The sequence below is a fragment of the Archocentrus centrarchus genome, chromosome 2, assembly GCF_007364275.1.
Source record: "Archocentrus centrarchus isolate MPI-CPG fArcCen1 chromosome 2, fArcCen1, whole genome shotgun sequence".
In the NCBI taxonomy this organism is placed as follows: Eukaryota; Metazoa; Chordata; class Actinopteri; order Cichliformes; family Cichlidae; genus Archocentrus; species Archocentrus centrarchus.
In genome coordinates, this window is record NC_044347.1 from 22,010,171 (window position 1) to 22,026,559 (window position 16,389).

The 16,389-nt window shown below is 40.2% G+C and overlaps 2 protein-coding genes across 15 annotated transcripts in view; one reads left to right on the plus strand and one right to left on the minus strand.

Annotated features, from left to right (window-relative positions):
- LOC115795975 (peripheral plasma membrane protein CASK-like) overlaps window positions 1-11,189 on the plus strand; it is a 45,474-nt gene extending 34,285 nt beyond the window's left edge. For 3 of the 13 annotated variants that reach the window (XM_030752145.1, XM_030752153.1, XM_030752170.1), the window contains 14 exons: window positions 26-104; window positions 287-372; window positions 568-636; window positions 714-782; window positions 952-987; window positions 1,399-1,437; window positions 1,926-2,122; window positions 3,584-3,699; window positions 5,211-5,291; window positions 6,922-7,002; window positions 7,260-7,462; window positions 7,639-7,722; window positions 8,089-8,115; window positions 9,323-11,189. In XM_030752145.1, the coding sequence (XP_030608005.1) occupies window positions 26-104; window positions 287-372; window positions 568-636; window positions 714-782; window positions 952-987; window positions 1,399-1,437; window positions 1,926-2,122; window positions 3,584-3,699; window positions 5,211-5,291; window positions 6,922-7,002; window positions 7,260-7,462; window positions 7,639-7,722; window positions 8,089-8,115; window positions 9,323-9,499 (1,344 nt within the window). In that variant the 3' untranslated portion in view covers window positions 9,500-11,189. The remainder of the gene's footprint in view (window positions 1-25; window positions 105-286; window positions 373-567; window positions 637-713; window positions 783-951; window positions 988-1,398; window positions 1,438-1,925; window positions 2,123-3,583; window positions 3,700-5,210; window positions 5,292-6,921; window positions 7,003-7,259; window positions 7,463-7,638; window positions 7,723-8,088; window positions 8,116-9,322) is intronic. The other 10 variants (XM_030752214.1, XM_030752220.1, XM_030752246.1 and 7 more) reach the window with 6 other exon arrangements.
- Window positions 1-16,389, minus strand: part of LOC115796045 (probable G-protein coupled receptor 34) — a 38,208-nt gene that overhangs the window by 12,356 nt on the left and 9,463 nt on the right. The gene's annotated exons all lie outside the window — the stretch shown is intronic.

Below are 16,389 nucleotides of genomic sequence, written 5' to 3' on the forward strand. Positions count from 1 at the left end.
TTAACTGATCCTCTGTGTGTTCTAGGGCATTACTCTGAAAATGAACGACCTCAACCACTGTATTGTGGCCCGCATCATGCATGGTGGAATGATCCATCGGCAAGGTATGCACCCAAATCATATTGGATTGACTTCTGGTAACAAAACAAAGTAACTCTTCTTTACTCTAAAGCCTTATCAGTAACACCTCGGGTGTTCCTTGGCCTCTGCTTTGTGAAGTACTGATGTCTCGGTACCCATGAGCTTCATTTGTAGAATTAATTGATTCATTATTTCTCCACTTCAGGGACTCTGCATGTAGGAGATGAGATCCGGGAGATTAATGGCATCAGCGTTGCCAATCAGACGGTAGAACAGCTCCAGAAGATGCTGGTAGGTCACATCAGCTCTGAGCAGGCAGCTGATATTACCGTCCTTCTGTTCAGTTTGAGAGTGTAGTGTTAGAGAGGTGTTGCACCAAAAGATGGCGTTGTTTAGCAGCATTATTTTTTAGTGCTGCACCTGAATGTTTATATATAAAAAAATACTCTTCAGATGTTTGTTTGCATTGTAACATTGTCTCCACAGAGAGAGATGAGGGGAAGCATCACCTTCAAGATTGTACCCAGTTACCGATCCCAGTCAATGTCTTGTGAGGTATGAAACTATTGGTGCACATTTTATTTCAGTCTTTGTGGGGCAATAAATTCTTAAGTTTGTATTTTCTGTTGCAGAAAGAGTCACCAGATTTATCGCGACAGTCGCCTGCAAACGGGCATGCTAGCGTCACCAGCTCCATCCTGGTATGTTCAGTTTCTGCACACGTTTCATGAGACCAAGAGTTAAAGTTCATGTTATCCAGTCATCTTAATTTTAGCTCTGGATCAAGATCATTCTCTTAAAGTACTGAGAAAGTTTCTTTGTGTGTGTGTGTGTGTGTGTGTGTGTGTGTGTGTGTGTGTTGCCATCCAGGACCTGCCATCAACTATTCAGCCTAAAGGCCGTCAGGTAAGATTTCCTCATTCTTCACACTACAGCTACACTCCTTCAGTGCAGCACGTATGTACTGATGTGTATGTAGCTACATCACTCACGTTTTTCCTTTCCCATTCCACCTGTTGTGTTTACACCAAGTATTGCTCTTCAATGTAGGGCCTCAACTTTCGGTCTCCGTTAGAAAACAAAGAGCACATACTACAGAACAAAAGTTGGTAGTCGTTTATGTCTGCTGCATGACGTTTATCATGCGCCAACATCACACACACACACATATAAAATGCAGCACAAACTTTGTATTTTACACTCAGTGTCCAGTTATGGGTCCATCATAACCTTTCCGTTGTTGATCCCCCCCCAACATTTTCTACTGCATGATATACTGTGTGTGTGTGTGTGTGTGTGATGCTCTCAACCCCATAGATCTCCAGACCTGCTATCAAGGACAAATTGTCCATCAAGGTAAGATGTAACTTGGTGGACCCTCCGTAGAAGTAGACCCCGATTCCTCCCAGCACCCCCTCCACCCACTGCAAAGTTTGGTTCCTCATCGTAATGGTGCTTAGATCCCATGTTTGCTGTCAAAGCTTAGGCTTCATAATAGTTCGTCAGTGGACAGTTAAGGCTACTCAGAATGTGGATGTATGTGCACAAGCCAACAGTAAAATGAACACACCTGCAGGCAGTAAAGCGCTTTGTTCGATCATATTAGTCGTGCTGTTCATCAGTCTAAATGTCTGTGCTTTTTCCTGCTCTGGCTTATGTATTGCTGTCTTTTTATGGTTTCATGACTAGTGATACCCTCTATTTCTGACTACTTAATGTAGCAGCCAGTCTCTTCATAAGGGCAGCCTGCCTTATCATATTCTCCTCTAAGCGCAGCACTATTGTTTGACACTTTGTCATAATCTAATATACTTTTTTTTTTTTCCACTGTTTTACGCCTACAGATTTATGTACGTGCTCAGTTCGAGTATGACCCGGCAAAAGACGACCTCATCCCATGCAAGGAGGCGGGCATTCGCTTCCGGGTAGGTGACATCATTCAGATCATCTCCAAGGATGACCACAACTGGTGGCAGGGAAAGCTGGAGAACACAAAAAATGGCACGGCAGGCCTCATCCCCTCACCTGAACTGCAGGAGTGGTGAGTAGAGCAAACCTTCAAAGCCAGTTTGAAGCTGAAACTGCAAAAACTCTTATCTTTTATGAAGATTTCTAATGACATATGGAGTCCCACTAAATAGTAAAAATATCCAGACTACCCAGAGTGATGACAGATGACAGTTTGCCACAGCTGATATTATTGTTTGCATTTGGCTCTGAAGAATGACCTGAACAGATGCTTATACAGTACAAACACAAAACCCAGGAAGTCCTGCTGTACTGATGTAGTGCATGTATAACTGTGGAAAAATACTGAGGCACTACAAATAGATGGGGTTTACTTTCAAAATGCATAGGTCCTTTTTTTTCCTCTCTGCTACTGTACCCATAAAATAAACTCAAGAATAGAAATGGATGAAGAGTCCTTAAATAGTTTTCTAGATTGCACTTCTTGGTGAGCTCTGTGGCAGCACATGAGCCAGTGCAGCTGCAGTATGCATGCAAGCTGGCTTTACTGTAGGGAAAAACACAAGACCAGAAGGGCCGGGGCTAGCTGCTTAGCAGCGACTGACTTTTATAAATGAGGGGGAGTGGGTTGTCCAGTAGCGAATCAGGTTGGATTGCATTGCTTTCAGACAAGAAAAATAAAATGTAACCTGTAATTCTGTGATGTTGTCAAATGTCCAGTGTCAGTGCAGCTAACATGACAGCTTTTATTTCTTAAATGAGTGGTGTGACATTAACAATATACTCGCAGTTGGAACATATGAGAGAATGATCATGCCTCCTCCGCGCTCTTCCACTCGCCTGTGCTCAGACTGCACTTAACAGGCCCCAAGTACATTTCTAGTTTGTCTCAGCATCTTACTCCCTGTTGTTGTTTCATGCAGGTTTAAGAAAAGTGCTCTTGTGGAGCACAATGAGGTTGATGACTGTTTGCATTTTGTGGCTTAATTTGAGGCGTTTTGGAAGTGTGACTAAGTTTTGTTAACTGCTGCTGAGTGAGTTCTGTGCTTGGGTGTGGTTAGTGATCCCACTACCTGTCCAAATCCAACTGAACCCACCTCAGTTCATCTTGTCAAGTGGACCAGGACAGGGTAGGCAGCCATCGCAGAATTAAACATTTCAGTAATTAGCAATGTATTGATCAAAGATCAAAATACAAGTTTGTGGTTCAAAACAAAACATCTTATTATTTTGGCCAAGAAAGCTTTGTAAAGCCAGGCATCCCGGACAGGATTTGAACCTGCTGCTTCTATCAGAGGTGATAGATATGCAACCAATATGCCACAGGAGCAGAGCTTCACATCACTCAGCCAACTCAGTCATGGTAGTGCCTCCAACATGATGCTGGTGTGCATAAATACAAAGCAGGATTTATAATGGTTTAAATGACTCCCCTCTACTTTAAGATAAACACAACCTTCTACACTTGCATGCAAAGGGCTGACCTTTACCTTTGGTCACATGTGCGGCCACTTAACAGCACGTGTGTTTTCAGGCGTGTGGCATGTATAGCAATGGAGAAGACCAAACAGGAACAGCAGGCCAGTTGTACCTGGTTTGGCAAGAAGAAGAAGCAGTACAAAGACAAATACCTGGCCAAGCACAACGCAGGTAAGCCAGCAAGTAACATATTAATGGTGTAACAGAGCTGTAAGCATTTGACGTGATAGCTCACTAGTGTAAAACAGTGTAATGTGAGGTGGTTGGGCATTTGACCCTAATTAGGGGTTGCACTACTGCTAGTGACAGGATATTGACAAATCAAGACCATATAATATTTTCTTCTAATTACAAGAACATGTTTATTAGGCATTGCTATATTTGAAAGGACATGGGTGAGGGTGCTCTTATTAATACAGGAAACTAAGGTGTATTGAATAAATTAACTGTTTATTAATAAATAGTTGATAAGTTGCCGTAGATGACTGGGGCAGGAACTGGAATACGAGTGTTTATTTGAATATCTTCAGATCTTATTTGGGTAATTTAAAAAAAGGGGGAGGTACAGTGACCCCTGTCCTTTCAAATACAGTTAAAAGTCATGATTATAACCTTATAACTGCACTGTTGCCCCTTGTGTAGTGAATGTAGATGATCCAGTTTGTGTAACTGTTGCATGTCTGTTGCTTTTTCCCCTCTGACAGACCTCTTCTACTGCTGTCTCAATTTGACCTCATTTTCAGTGACTAACAGCTTTTTTAACAAGTTCTGTCATTTAATTTGTCTTCTTTTATGGTGTCTTTTTAATTAACCCTTCCGCTCCCACCCTTTGTCCATATTTCATGCTGTCTCTTACCCAATGACATGGCTGCATGTAAGTAACTCCAGAGAGCTGGCATCCAGCTTCTGCGTATTTCTTCCTTCTCTCTGCTTTCATGCCTCGTCCTCTTCCTAATGTTTCCTTGACTTTTGAGTGACAGCGGCTTTGTTAGGGTTGTTATGAGCTGCTCTGGTTTGTAATTCAGATTGAAGAGATGTTGGTCAGCTTGATTCAGTTTTTCTGTTTGACCAAGGTTAGTGCAAATAAGTAGGTTTTAATGCTTTCTCTAGGCATTTGACCTTCATCAGGTGTGCCTGTTTGAACAAGCAGTTGGTGTACATTATGGCAGCATTTGAATAATTCAGCCCATCTGACTGAGAAGCCCACGTTTGATTTATGCCACAGGGACAAAACATTGGAATTAATGTTAATCTCATTAGCATTGCATGTGTTCCCTTAGATTCCTTGTTAGGTACTCTTGAGTTGCCAGTTTTGCAGGTACACCCATCTGAAACCAGAGAGATCTGATAAGAGCCCTGTGACACATCCTGCTTCATGAAGACTGTGCTGTGGAGTTTTTGTTGCTTCTAACTAGTTAGGAGCAGCAACACAGTCATATGCTGTCAACAAAATCATGAGTATTGGCTTAATGAAGCAGGATTTATTGCAGGGCTGGTGTATTAATTTGCAGTGGTCTAATCCCGGGCTACCGGAGAAAGCAAGGCATTCATCACAGATTAATTTTAAACAGTAAATATGATTGATTTCTGAATAGTTTATACTGTCTCTAGAATGCACATTTCCATGTAACCCAGACCCTCTTTGCCATTTTATGGCTAATCCTGTTTATTCTCATGTGCAGTGTTTGATCAACTAGATCTGGTGACATACGAGGAGGTGGTCAAACTGCCATCATTCAAGAGAAAAACATTGGTTTTACTTGGTAAGTAAACAGTAACATTAACTAGAACTCTTAGACCACAAGCCACGTTGGCCCACTCACGCACACTTTCAAAGCCTTTAAGATTAAGTACGTCACTTTGTCATGGTGGAGGGGTTTGGGTGCCCTAGTGATCTCAGGAGCTGTGGATTCGGGTGTCCTGGGTGGGAGGTCAGACTTGGTGCAGTTCAGAAGACCTCTGGGTGGTATGTTTTAACCTGATGTGCACTTCCTTAGAAGTGTAACTACGCCTCATGTTGATGCAGCCTGCGTTATTGGCTTGTTCAGTACAGTCAGTTCCAGCTACTTTTCCCACCTCAGTTTTTGAATGGATCAGTGAGAGAATAATGATCAGGCTGAGTCAGCATGATGTGTAGTTACAGTTCCAGGGAGGTGCACATCGTGGGCTTTCCGAGGGGTTTGTGGTTACAGCACAGAAGATTTAACACAGAAGTATAAATCCTCTGTAAGTCGGTGTCCCAGGTGGAGGAGTTCAAGTATCTCAAGGTCTTGTTCACAAGTGAGGGAAGAAAGGAGCTAGACACTGACAGTTGCATTAGTGCAGCGTCTGCAGTAATGTGGATGCTGTACTGGTCTGTTGTGCTGAAGAGAGCCCACAGTGAAAGCAAAGCTATCGATTTACCGGTTGAGCTACATCCCAACCCTGACCTAGTGTTAAGAGCTGCAGGTCATTAGGGATGGGCTGAAAGTAGAGCTGCTATTCCTCCTCCTCGAAAGAAGCCAGTTGAGATGGTTTGAGCGAGGTGTTTTGAGACACTCCAGGACAAGCTGGAGTGATTGTCTCTCCTTTGGCTTGGGAACCTGTTGGTGTCCCACCTGAGGAGCTGGAGGAGGTACTGGGCATCTCCAATTAGTGCTGCCCCTACATCAATGGCAAAAGATAAATAGATCTGCACATCAAACCACTGACCTAATGATTAGAAAGCCTGCTCCATCTCCTGAGCCAAAGTCAATCTTTTGTATGGAGCATACCTTTCACTGCAGAAGTCTGCACATGTACTTGAATATAATGTGTAACAGAAACTATACGCAGCACTCTGCACAGAAAACTTGTATTTTTAAGTACATCTTAATAAATGATTTATATACTTTAAATATTTGTGACCAGTTGCAATTAGAAAACACTCATAATTACGAGATAGACTAATGGGGTGGGGATTGGAACACCGTTCATGCTCATTGATCTCATTAAACCAGGTGCTGCTGCCCTTGGCTGCAAGTATAGCCATGATTAATAACCAGCTTTTACCTTTACTGACATTTACAAGGGCGTGAAAAGGAAAACACCAACTCTATAGATAAATTAGAACAATATTCAAGCATATCCATTAGGCTCTTTCCAAAGACAGCTGTCTGTCACTGTTGGTAATTAGTACAATATTCAAGAGCACATGAGAACACTTGACCAAAAACAGAATGAGCATAGATTGGGTAAGGGCTTAAAATCATCAACCTGAACACCTGTCAGCATGCTGCAACTTATTAAACTTGTGCTTAAAGTCTTAAAATGATTGAATTTTAAATATTGATTGTAATGAAAGGCTGCAGTTGATAGATGTGTCCATTACTGCACTGACTACTTTTAATATATGTTCTTTCTCCTTTGATTCAGGTGCACATGGAGTAGGTAGGAGGCACATCAAGAATACGCTCATTACCAAACATCCTGACCGCTTTGCCTACCCTATCCCTCGTAAGAGCACACACACACACAAAAGTGCAACAAAATAAGAGTCAGGAACTTAAATGTATTGCACTGAAAACATAACACACAAGATGTATGAACTTGTAAAATCTAAATACTCCTGTATCAGTTACTGCAGTGCTCATCAAGCTCGTTACCATCAGACTTCCATTTAAATTTCAAAATGTATTCTCCTGGTTGACCATTTACAGCACAGCCTGTCATCATCTGGATTGTGATTTTTTTATTCATCCGTTTTGTCTCAGACACAACTCGGCCTCCCAAGAAAGACGAGGAGAATGGAAAGAACTACTACTTTGTGTCTCACGAGCAGATGATGCAGGACATCAGCAACAATGACTACTTGGAGTATGGCAGCCACGAGGATGCCATGTACGGAACCAGGCTGGAGACCATCAGGCAGATCCATACCCAGGGCATGATCTCCATCCTAGACGTTGAGCCACAGGTAAATAATCTTAACCTGGATATTTTCTTGCAGCATCAGAAGCCTCTAGAAGCTAAGTTCAAATGAAATGACTCTAATGTTACTGACTTATTCACATAGAATAGCCTTGTGCGCCCATTGGCTGGACAGTTTGTGTAAAGGAACTAAGGAATTTAAGATTTTCCTTTCCCCACCAGGCACTAAAGATCCTCAGGACAGCTGAGTTTGCACCATATGTTGTCTTCATTGCGGCTCCCACCATCACCCCTGGCATGACTGAGGTAAAGTCTCTTCTACTGTCCTTGCCCTTCGTCTCTTGTCAAGTTTAGTTGCATGTACTAACTGATTCAATTCATACTTACGATACAGTTACACTGGCTTTCTAGTCTGAATTCACTTTACCTAAATATTATTGAAGAAACACCTGAAACTAATTGCCATGAGGGGTTAAATGACCGCACATCTGAAAAAGGAAAAAAAAAAAGCAGAATTGAGGAGGACTCTGGATTCAAACTGGCAAGCCCAGTGTAAAAACTGCCCTAATTTCCATTTCTGTCATCCTGTGTGTTTCTCTCACTGCACGTGCCCAGTTTGCTTTAAGCATGTTTGTATTTCCTTTGGCACGCCTGTTTTCATTTGCACTCAAGGTCCCAAAGTGGTGCAGGAAACTGCCTGTAAGTACAGATTAAATGGTGAGAGTTCACTTCTTGTTTAGAGATTGTAGAAAAGCATATCTGCCTTTGTGTTTGTTTAAGTAGCAGCAGTCTGGCTTTGTTCGCTCCTACCTTTTAATTTCTTCTAATTCCTCTAATCCCTCCAATAATCCCCTTGTTTGGGTGCTTTCTCAGTGGTGCCTTTTCATTTGTGATGCAACTTCATACTTTGTGGTTTCCTCAGGCCTCCTCCTCCTCCTCCCGCTTTCATTTTTCCTTTCCTTCCTGTATTCAGCTGTTATTGGGGTAAATATCTGGTTGTAGTATTTCTGATAAGCACACTGTAGATTAAAGGTTTTTCCTGTTATATTGTGTAATATTAAAACAGGGCAGGAGCTAGTGGCTGTTCCACAGTAATAATATTGTTATTATGAGTACAGGAAACAAATCACTTTATTGAAAAGATTAGGTCAGAAAAAGGCTGCTTAATCTTACAGACAGCTTTCATAGATGATAACTCTACTGTGATTTTTCTAGTTGACAAATTGGCTAATTTAAAAAGAAACAGTCAAAATGTTGTGATTTAATAGATATTTCTGACCTTAAAACTATAGCATGTATTTAAGAGGCATCTAGTAATTAGATTCTACTCCAACTCACATTTTAAATGCTGCTAAAAAAGTGTGCAGCAGCGACCTTTCTTTGCAGCTTATCGTGTGCACATGTTCAGAGTGTGGTTTGAGTTTAAACTACTGCAGCAGCGTGATGGTTCACGAGGCTCTTATTTTACCACCTGGTCTGCTTACAGCTTCTCACAGGAACAGGCTGGTGGCTACGTAACATCTTCAAAGCAACAGTTGACTGCTGCACATTATTATTACAGGACTAATTAGATTTTATGGTACAGACACACATTCCCATCATAATCCTGTTTATACTAGTTCAAAATACCCGCTTTATGTAATACTAACATGATACCAAATAATTTAGGCGGAAAACTGTCAGATCTTGACAGTCAGCGTAATATCATATGCACAATTCAGGAAATAAAATGCTGCTCTTTCCGCTTAAAAAAAAAAAAAAAAAAACTCACTGATTGTACCTTCAGCACATAAACACTTGACTCCAATTCTTGAGAACCAAAGAACTGGACCTCAGCTGGAGCCTCAAAGGACAACATGTTCTACAGTCATTGATATCCCTCTCTTCTCCCACCCCACCCCACCAGGACGAATCTCTTCAGCGGCTCCAGAAGGAGTCGGAGATGCTGCAGCAAACGTACGCTCACTATTTTGACCAGACCATCATCAACAATGAGATCGATGACACCATTCGCCTGCTGGAGGAGGCCGTAGACATGGTGTCCACCACTCCTCAGTGGGTTCCGGTCTCCTGGGTCTACTGACATACGCTCAATGGCAATGAGCTCATCGGCCTCAACGACCCATCTCTGATTCAACATGGAATCTAAACTCTGAATCATGTCTCTCATCAGAATCACATTTCTGTAGATAAACTGTTATTGAAGAAGAGAGAAATGAAGAAACTAATGACTGATGTCTCATTACAGAGACTTCATCCTCCTCCTGATCCCCTTTTCTCGACAGCCTGAAAGGCATATTGTTGTGTAAATATATACATATATATATATAAATGACTAAAAAACTAAGTGAATATGGTTCTGTCCTCATGTAGTTGAATGGTGGGGGAGTGCTGGGGCAGTGTAGTAGATATTTTGTACTTTTCTTTTGTAATTGATGATGGATGGTAATATTGGAAAGGCAATAGCGAGCATGACCATAAAGCAGTCTTATGGGGTTGCCTGTGTGCGTGTTGACCTTTTAAGGCACTCCTTGTGGTACTCTGTCCTCCTCTCTAATGTCCCCTCGGCTCCTGTGACAAATAAGCCGAACTTGGAAGCACACTAGAAGCTGCTATAGTGGCAACAACTAACTCCCTCAGCTCCACATGTACGTTTGAGTGAAGCAAAAAGCACAGGAAACTTGGCAGTTTCTTTTTTTGTCCCTCAGCCCTTATTTATTTCACTGGCCCTTTGTGCCTTTCAGTTTGTTGAATGAGCACACTGCATCCTTCTGTCGTCTCTCCCTGTGTTGCTGTAGCCTAATGTCCTATGCTTCCCCTCCCAGCCTTTAACGGTCTTTGTTTACATCTCAGTTTGCACAAAATGGACAATGAAGAAAGCGTGTACTGCATTTTGTCACCTCGGTTCTCATTACGTCTCGCCCACTCTCTGGCTGTCTTTACTCTGCTCCCTTGTACACAAAATACAAAATCAGCGGACCTGGAACCTTGTTCTCGAGACATTACCAGCTATGAAAGAAGAGCACTGACATTCGCCACTAAACACGGCTCCTGAAGTGGAAACAACAAAACTAAATAATAAAAAAAAAATAGGAGATAAACTGCCTTATCAGAGCCTTGGGGAAGAAGTCGCTAACACCTATGCACACCCCTGGTTTCTGCCAGGCAGACCGCCACGACAACCATTTCCTTCTTTCCTGATACTCAGTGAGCCATGCTTGTTAAAACTTTAGTGTTCATAGGAATGTTTGTGTGGAAGGACCGGGCTTCATGTAGGCGGGATGAATCCAATCCTAGAGCCACCATTTTGGAACTGTTAACTGTTGTCTTCAAAAATATAAAAAGGAGTATTCTTGTTTTGGGGAGGGGAAAGAAAATTAAATTTTGTGTGTAAATGTTTCAATGGTGCGTACGTCATGAGTGAACTACCAAGAGCCAGTGTATATTAACCCTTAAAAGAAGCTCAGTATGTGACATAACCTCTTCATGCTTTACCAGAAGTGGCACAACACACTCCCACTTACAGTATGTATGGCACATCAGTTGAAGGCTTGAGGAGTGGAAAATATAATAATAAAAATTTTAAAAAAGTCAATATTTCAAACTGTGGTTTGGTTGCCGTTGTGCCACTCTGAGTAAAGTGTCTTCATTTCAAGTCCTGTGTAAATTACCTCTGAAAATGAGAAAAGCAGCTCTTCTGTATGAAATGTTGTTCTTTTTTGTTATTTCATTTTTAAAAAAATATATATTTCCTTTTACGTGTTTAAAGTAAACCGCCTCCTCTGTCTTCTTATTTGAGATGCAAATGTGAGCATGTGGTGCCGGTTGGTGTGTCCCACTATACAACCACAGCATGTATTTAAAAAAACAAAAAACAAATGAATGGTTCAAAAAAATTAAAATGACTTTAAATTTATCGAACATATTCAAAATAAGCAAAAGCTGAGCCCCTTAAACCTGAACCATGAAATAATGGCCAGAAATTTCTTTCTTTATTTTTTTAATGGAGTGTTTATTGAATATTCTCACAAGGAGTTCTATATTAATTTTTATTTGTAGCATATTTGCTACATTTTTTTTCTTTTTGCAATATATTACTTAAAAAAAAAATTACTTAAGTGTTTTTTTTGGGGGGGGAACGTAGAAGTCTCAAAAACTCGTATCAAGTACGATATACACTAGGCATTAAGGGGTTAATTTGCTTTTTTATTTATATATTTGCATTCTCATTTTCCATTTTATTTCTTTATTATTTTCAAGTTCTGCTCTGCACATTTTCCCAGATTTTGTATTTGCTTAAAAAAAAAAAAAAACGAAATAAAACACATCCCTGCTTCTTGATGCAAATAAGGGGGTTTGTGTTTCAAGTGTGCCATAGGATCCAACTTGCACCCTTCAGCTGATTGGCACAAGTTAACAACAGACATGAAATACTTGGACAACTTAAAGTAACAAATTTACCTGAAACTCTGTAATTTCGGGTTGTATTTACTGATTACTAAAAATAATAATAATGAGATATATTTGCTCATGTAGGGTGACTTTGCTGCTGTTGCTAATTTTTTTCTAACACGTGTTAGACTGAAATCTGTGTGCAGCAAAATGCAGTTAAATGCAACAATGCTGAGGTTCAAACAAGTCATCATGCCCTATTGTTTTAAAGGTACAGTCAGTAATTTTGAGGTTATTTAATAGAAAAAAATAAAAATTCTCAAATATACATTGATTAGTGTGTAATTACATCTTCCGACAAATAGAGGCATTCTCAAACTTTTAATGAATCTATTAAAAATACATATAAGCAGGTTCCAGTTTGTGGAAGCTGTCTCCCGAATCCAAACTGAGAGCTGGTTCCACAGAAGAGGGGCCTGAAAGCTGAAGGCTCTGCCTCCCATTCTACTCTTAAGTATCCTAGGAACCACAAGTAAGACAGCAGTCTGAGAGCGAAGTGCTCTGTTGGGGTGATACAGTACTATGAGGTCTTTAAGATAAGATGTTGCCTGATTATTCAAGACCTTATATTTGAAGGGAAGGATTTTAAATTCAATTCTAGATTTAACAGGGAGCCAATGAAGAGAAGCCAATATGGGAGAAATCTGCTCTCTCTTTCTAGTCCCTGTCAGGACTCTAGCTGCAGCATTTTGGATCAGCTGAAGGCTTTTCAGGGAGCTTTTAGGACAGCCTGATAATAATGAATTACAATAATCCAGCCTAGAAGTAATAAATGTATGAATTCACTTTTCAGCATCACTCTGAGAAAAAATGTTTCTAACTTTATAGATATTGCGCAAATGCAGGAAAGCATTTATTAAAAATTACTCCTAGAGTCCTCAGTGTTACTCGAGGCCAAAGTAAAGACATCCAGAGTATCTGGTTAGACACCATGTTTCTTAGATTTATAGTGTAGTAACTTCAGTTTTATCTGAATTCTGAAGCAATAAATAAGGTTGTTAAGGCCTTTAAATCTTTAAGACATTCCTGCAGTTTAATTAATTGATGTGTGTCATCTGGCTTCATGGAGAGACACAGCTGGGTATCATCTGCATAACAATGAAAATTTATGCTATGCCTTCTAATAATACTGCTCAAGGGAAGTATGTACAGTATTGTATAAATAGAATTGGTCCTAGCACAGAACCCTGTGGAACTCCATAATTAACCTTAGTGTGTGAAGTAGACTCCCCATTGACATGAACAATTTGGAGTCTATTAGATAAATAGGATTCAAACCACTCCAGCATAGTACACCTTTAATACCTGTGGCATTCTCTAATCTCTGTAATAAAATATTATGGTCAGCAGCATCAAAAGCTGCACTGAGGTCTAGCAGGACAAGAACAGAGATGAGTCCACTGTCAGAGGCCATAAGATCATTTGTAACCTTCACTGATGCTGTTTCTGTACTGTGATGAATTTTGAAACCTGACTGAAACTCTTCAAATAAACCACTGCAGATGATCAGCCTATAATTAGCTAAGACAGCTGGGTCAAATGTTGGCTTTTTAAGTAATAGTTTAAATACTGCCACCCTAAAGCCTTGTGGTACATAACCAATTAACACAGATAGATCATATTTAAGATTGAAGCATTAATTAATTCATTAATTAATTAATTAATTAATTAATTAAGACTTCTTTGAACAGTCTTGTGGGAATGGGATCTAATAAACACATTGATGGTTTGGAGGAAGTGTCTATTGAAGTTAACTCAAAGATCAATTGGCGAGTGTTTAAATAAATTTCAATACTGAATGTAGGTGTACATAATGATATGTCTGTGAGACACTTATGAATAGTAAGTTGTCCTAGCTTTACGGGGGGGCTTTTTTATGAAGCAAAAAAACTCTTTTCCAGGCCAAATCAATATCTTCTAAATTAGAGAGACTCAATTTCCTCTCCAGCTTACAGGTTATCGACTTTAAGCGGTGCATTTGAGAGTTATACCAGGGAGTCAAGCACTTCTGATTTGAGGCTTTTTCAGAGGAACCACAGTATCCAGTCATACGCAGCAAGGATGTAAAACTACGGACGAGATAATCGACCTGGAGGGCGCAGAGTTCAGGTCTGCACTGTGCTGGCACATGGCATTGAAGCGGATACTATTGGAGGAAATATGTCCTTAAACTTCGTTACAGGACTGTCAAAGACATCTACTGTAATGATATTTATTTCCCACTTCTGTGAAATCCATTATTGTAAACTTAAATATTAATAAATGATCAGACAAAAAAGGGTTTTCAGGGAATACTGCTGAATGTTCAGTTTCTATGCCACATGTCAGAACAAGATCCAGAGTATGATTAAAGTGGTGGGTGGGCTCATTTACATTTTGAGAGACGCCAATTGAGGCTTCTAATAGATTAAATGTAGTGTTGAGGCTGTCACTGAGAAATCAGACTGAAACTCTGAGTAAGGGCCGGGCAGACGATAGATTAAAAAGGTTAAGAGTCAGACTCTCTTTGCTGTATGCCTGGGGATTCTGGGTACTGTGGTTAGTCACGGGTCCCAGCCTCCCCCCCCCCCCATCTCACCGGCTCCCCCTGTGTGTTGCACACTGCCAGAGTGAGGGCAGCCCATCTTTGCCCAATCTTGAGACCTTTGACATTTTTGTAGACTTTCCCCCCGCATAGATAAAAATAAAAATGATTAGAAATTAACTTACAGAAATGCCATTTTATATCAGTGTAGAACAGATACGTTTTTGATCCCACGAAGGAAATTACTGTTACAGCAGCATAAAAAAATACAAATAGTATAATACACAGTAAAAACAAAATTGTTAGAACTACCACAGACCCATACTGGAGGCCTCATAATGTGAGGTTCTGTAAAATTTGATATACACAACAGTAATAAAATAAAAAGAGAAATGATGAATAAAAGAATTCTAGCTTATATTAGTTAAATGACATTAATAAATTACACTATGACTCTAAAACAGCAGCAAGAAGGCCTGATTCAAATAAGTGACAGGTGTGTTCACCTTTCACAAAAATGATAATGTATTAAATTCCATTAAATTATAATTGCTGTATGCATTCAGTGGCACATTAATATACTGAGGCATTGACTGTGTACTTTCAGGCCTCTGTATTGCTGCAAGAAGAGCCGTCTGTTAGATTTCTCAGTCACCCCTTTGTAATGATCCTACACACGTAACAGATCTACATTTTATTCAGTCATACCCACAAGGAAAATGCTGTGAAGGTCTATTAAAAACAAAAAAAAAAAACACATTCTCATAAATAAAGCAGCACTACATTACTTACTGCAGTAATAATTCTTGTTTCTCCACCAGTCCCTTTCTTTCAAAATTATTGATATCCTTGTGCAAACAAAAAAAAAAAAAAAAAAAAAAAGCTTCCTTCAACAGCTCGGAGGCTCTGGTTAAGTAATACACAAACGTATAACATATTTTTTCCATGTCTGTATTGATTGGAAACTCAGTTTCAAGGAGAGAAAAAAACCCCCCATCTGTCAATAAAAGTAGATTGCACACCCTCAGTGGTAAATGTCCAGCATTTACTGGTTAAAATGAAGGCACGCGCTGCTTGGGTGTTCAGGAGACAGACAACAGGTACTCTTACGTGCAGGGTAATTAAAAACTGATATATTTCAATCCGGCTGCTTCACCAGACCCGATCAAATGTTTTCTACTCTGATTTCAAAGCATGCTTGCCCTACAAATATCATTTTGTGGTTAGCCTGAGTACGATGTGGCTCTCAGTATTGCACCTGTTTATTATGTCAAGAAATTTGAAGTCCCAGTTGATTTCCACACTATCATTACACAGTCTTTCAAACGCTGCTGAGAAATTAGTACTCGAAGAAACCTTTAATAAAAAGTATCCAGTTTAAGTAATATCAGTTCAGCTATTTTAACAACTGCTACATCTAGAGTGTTTCAGCTTCTCCCCTCCACCCTCAGTTGCCCTGAAAGCAGTGATAAAGAATTCCTGAATTTGCATGAAGTTCAAGAGGAGTGAATGAATGAATGAATATCAAAGCTGCGACTGAGCTTAGGTCATGAAGGACATGCTCAGTGTCCACCTGCAGGCTACAGACTCAATCCACTCAGAGATCTATGATCATGCATAACATGAACTGTGCAGCAGGGGAGTTTCAACAGGACAGGAAGCAAAAGCTCATGTCAGACACGGCAAAAACCACAAGCTGCTGAAAAATAAACCCGTAAAGGCTCAGCTTATTTTTCATTTGTGACGCTGAAAACATTAAATCTACTCACAGTCCTCACCATCACCGAACTTTCAACCGCAGAAGTCGGCCATCTTTCCAGCAGAAATTCTAACCCTTAGGTTTATCCAAATAATTACAAAAAAATAAAAAATACTGATCATTTCTTTGTAGCTTTCTGAAAAGCTGAGAGTTAAGAATTGAAGGGTGAGGATAGTAATACCCCACCTGCCTGCCTGCCTTCTGTCTAAGCTTGACTTTTTTCAGCACTGTGAGCTGA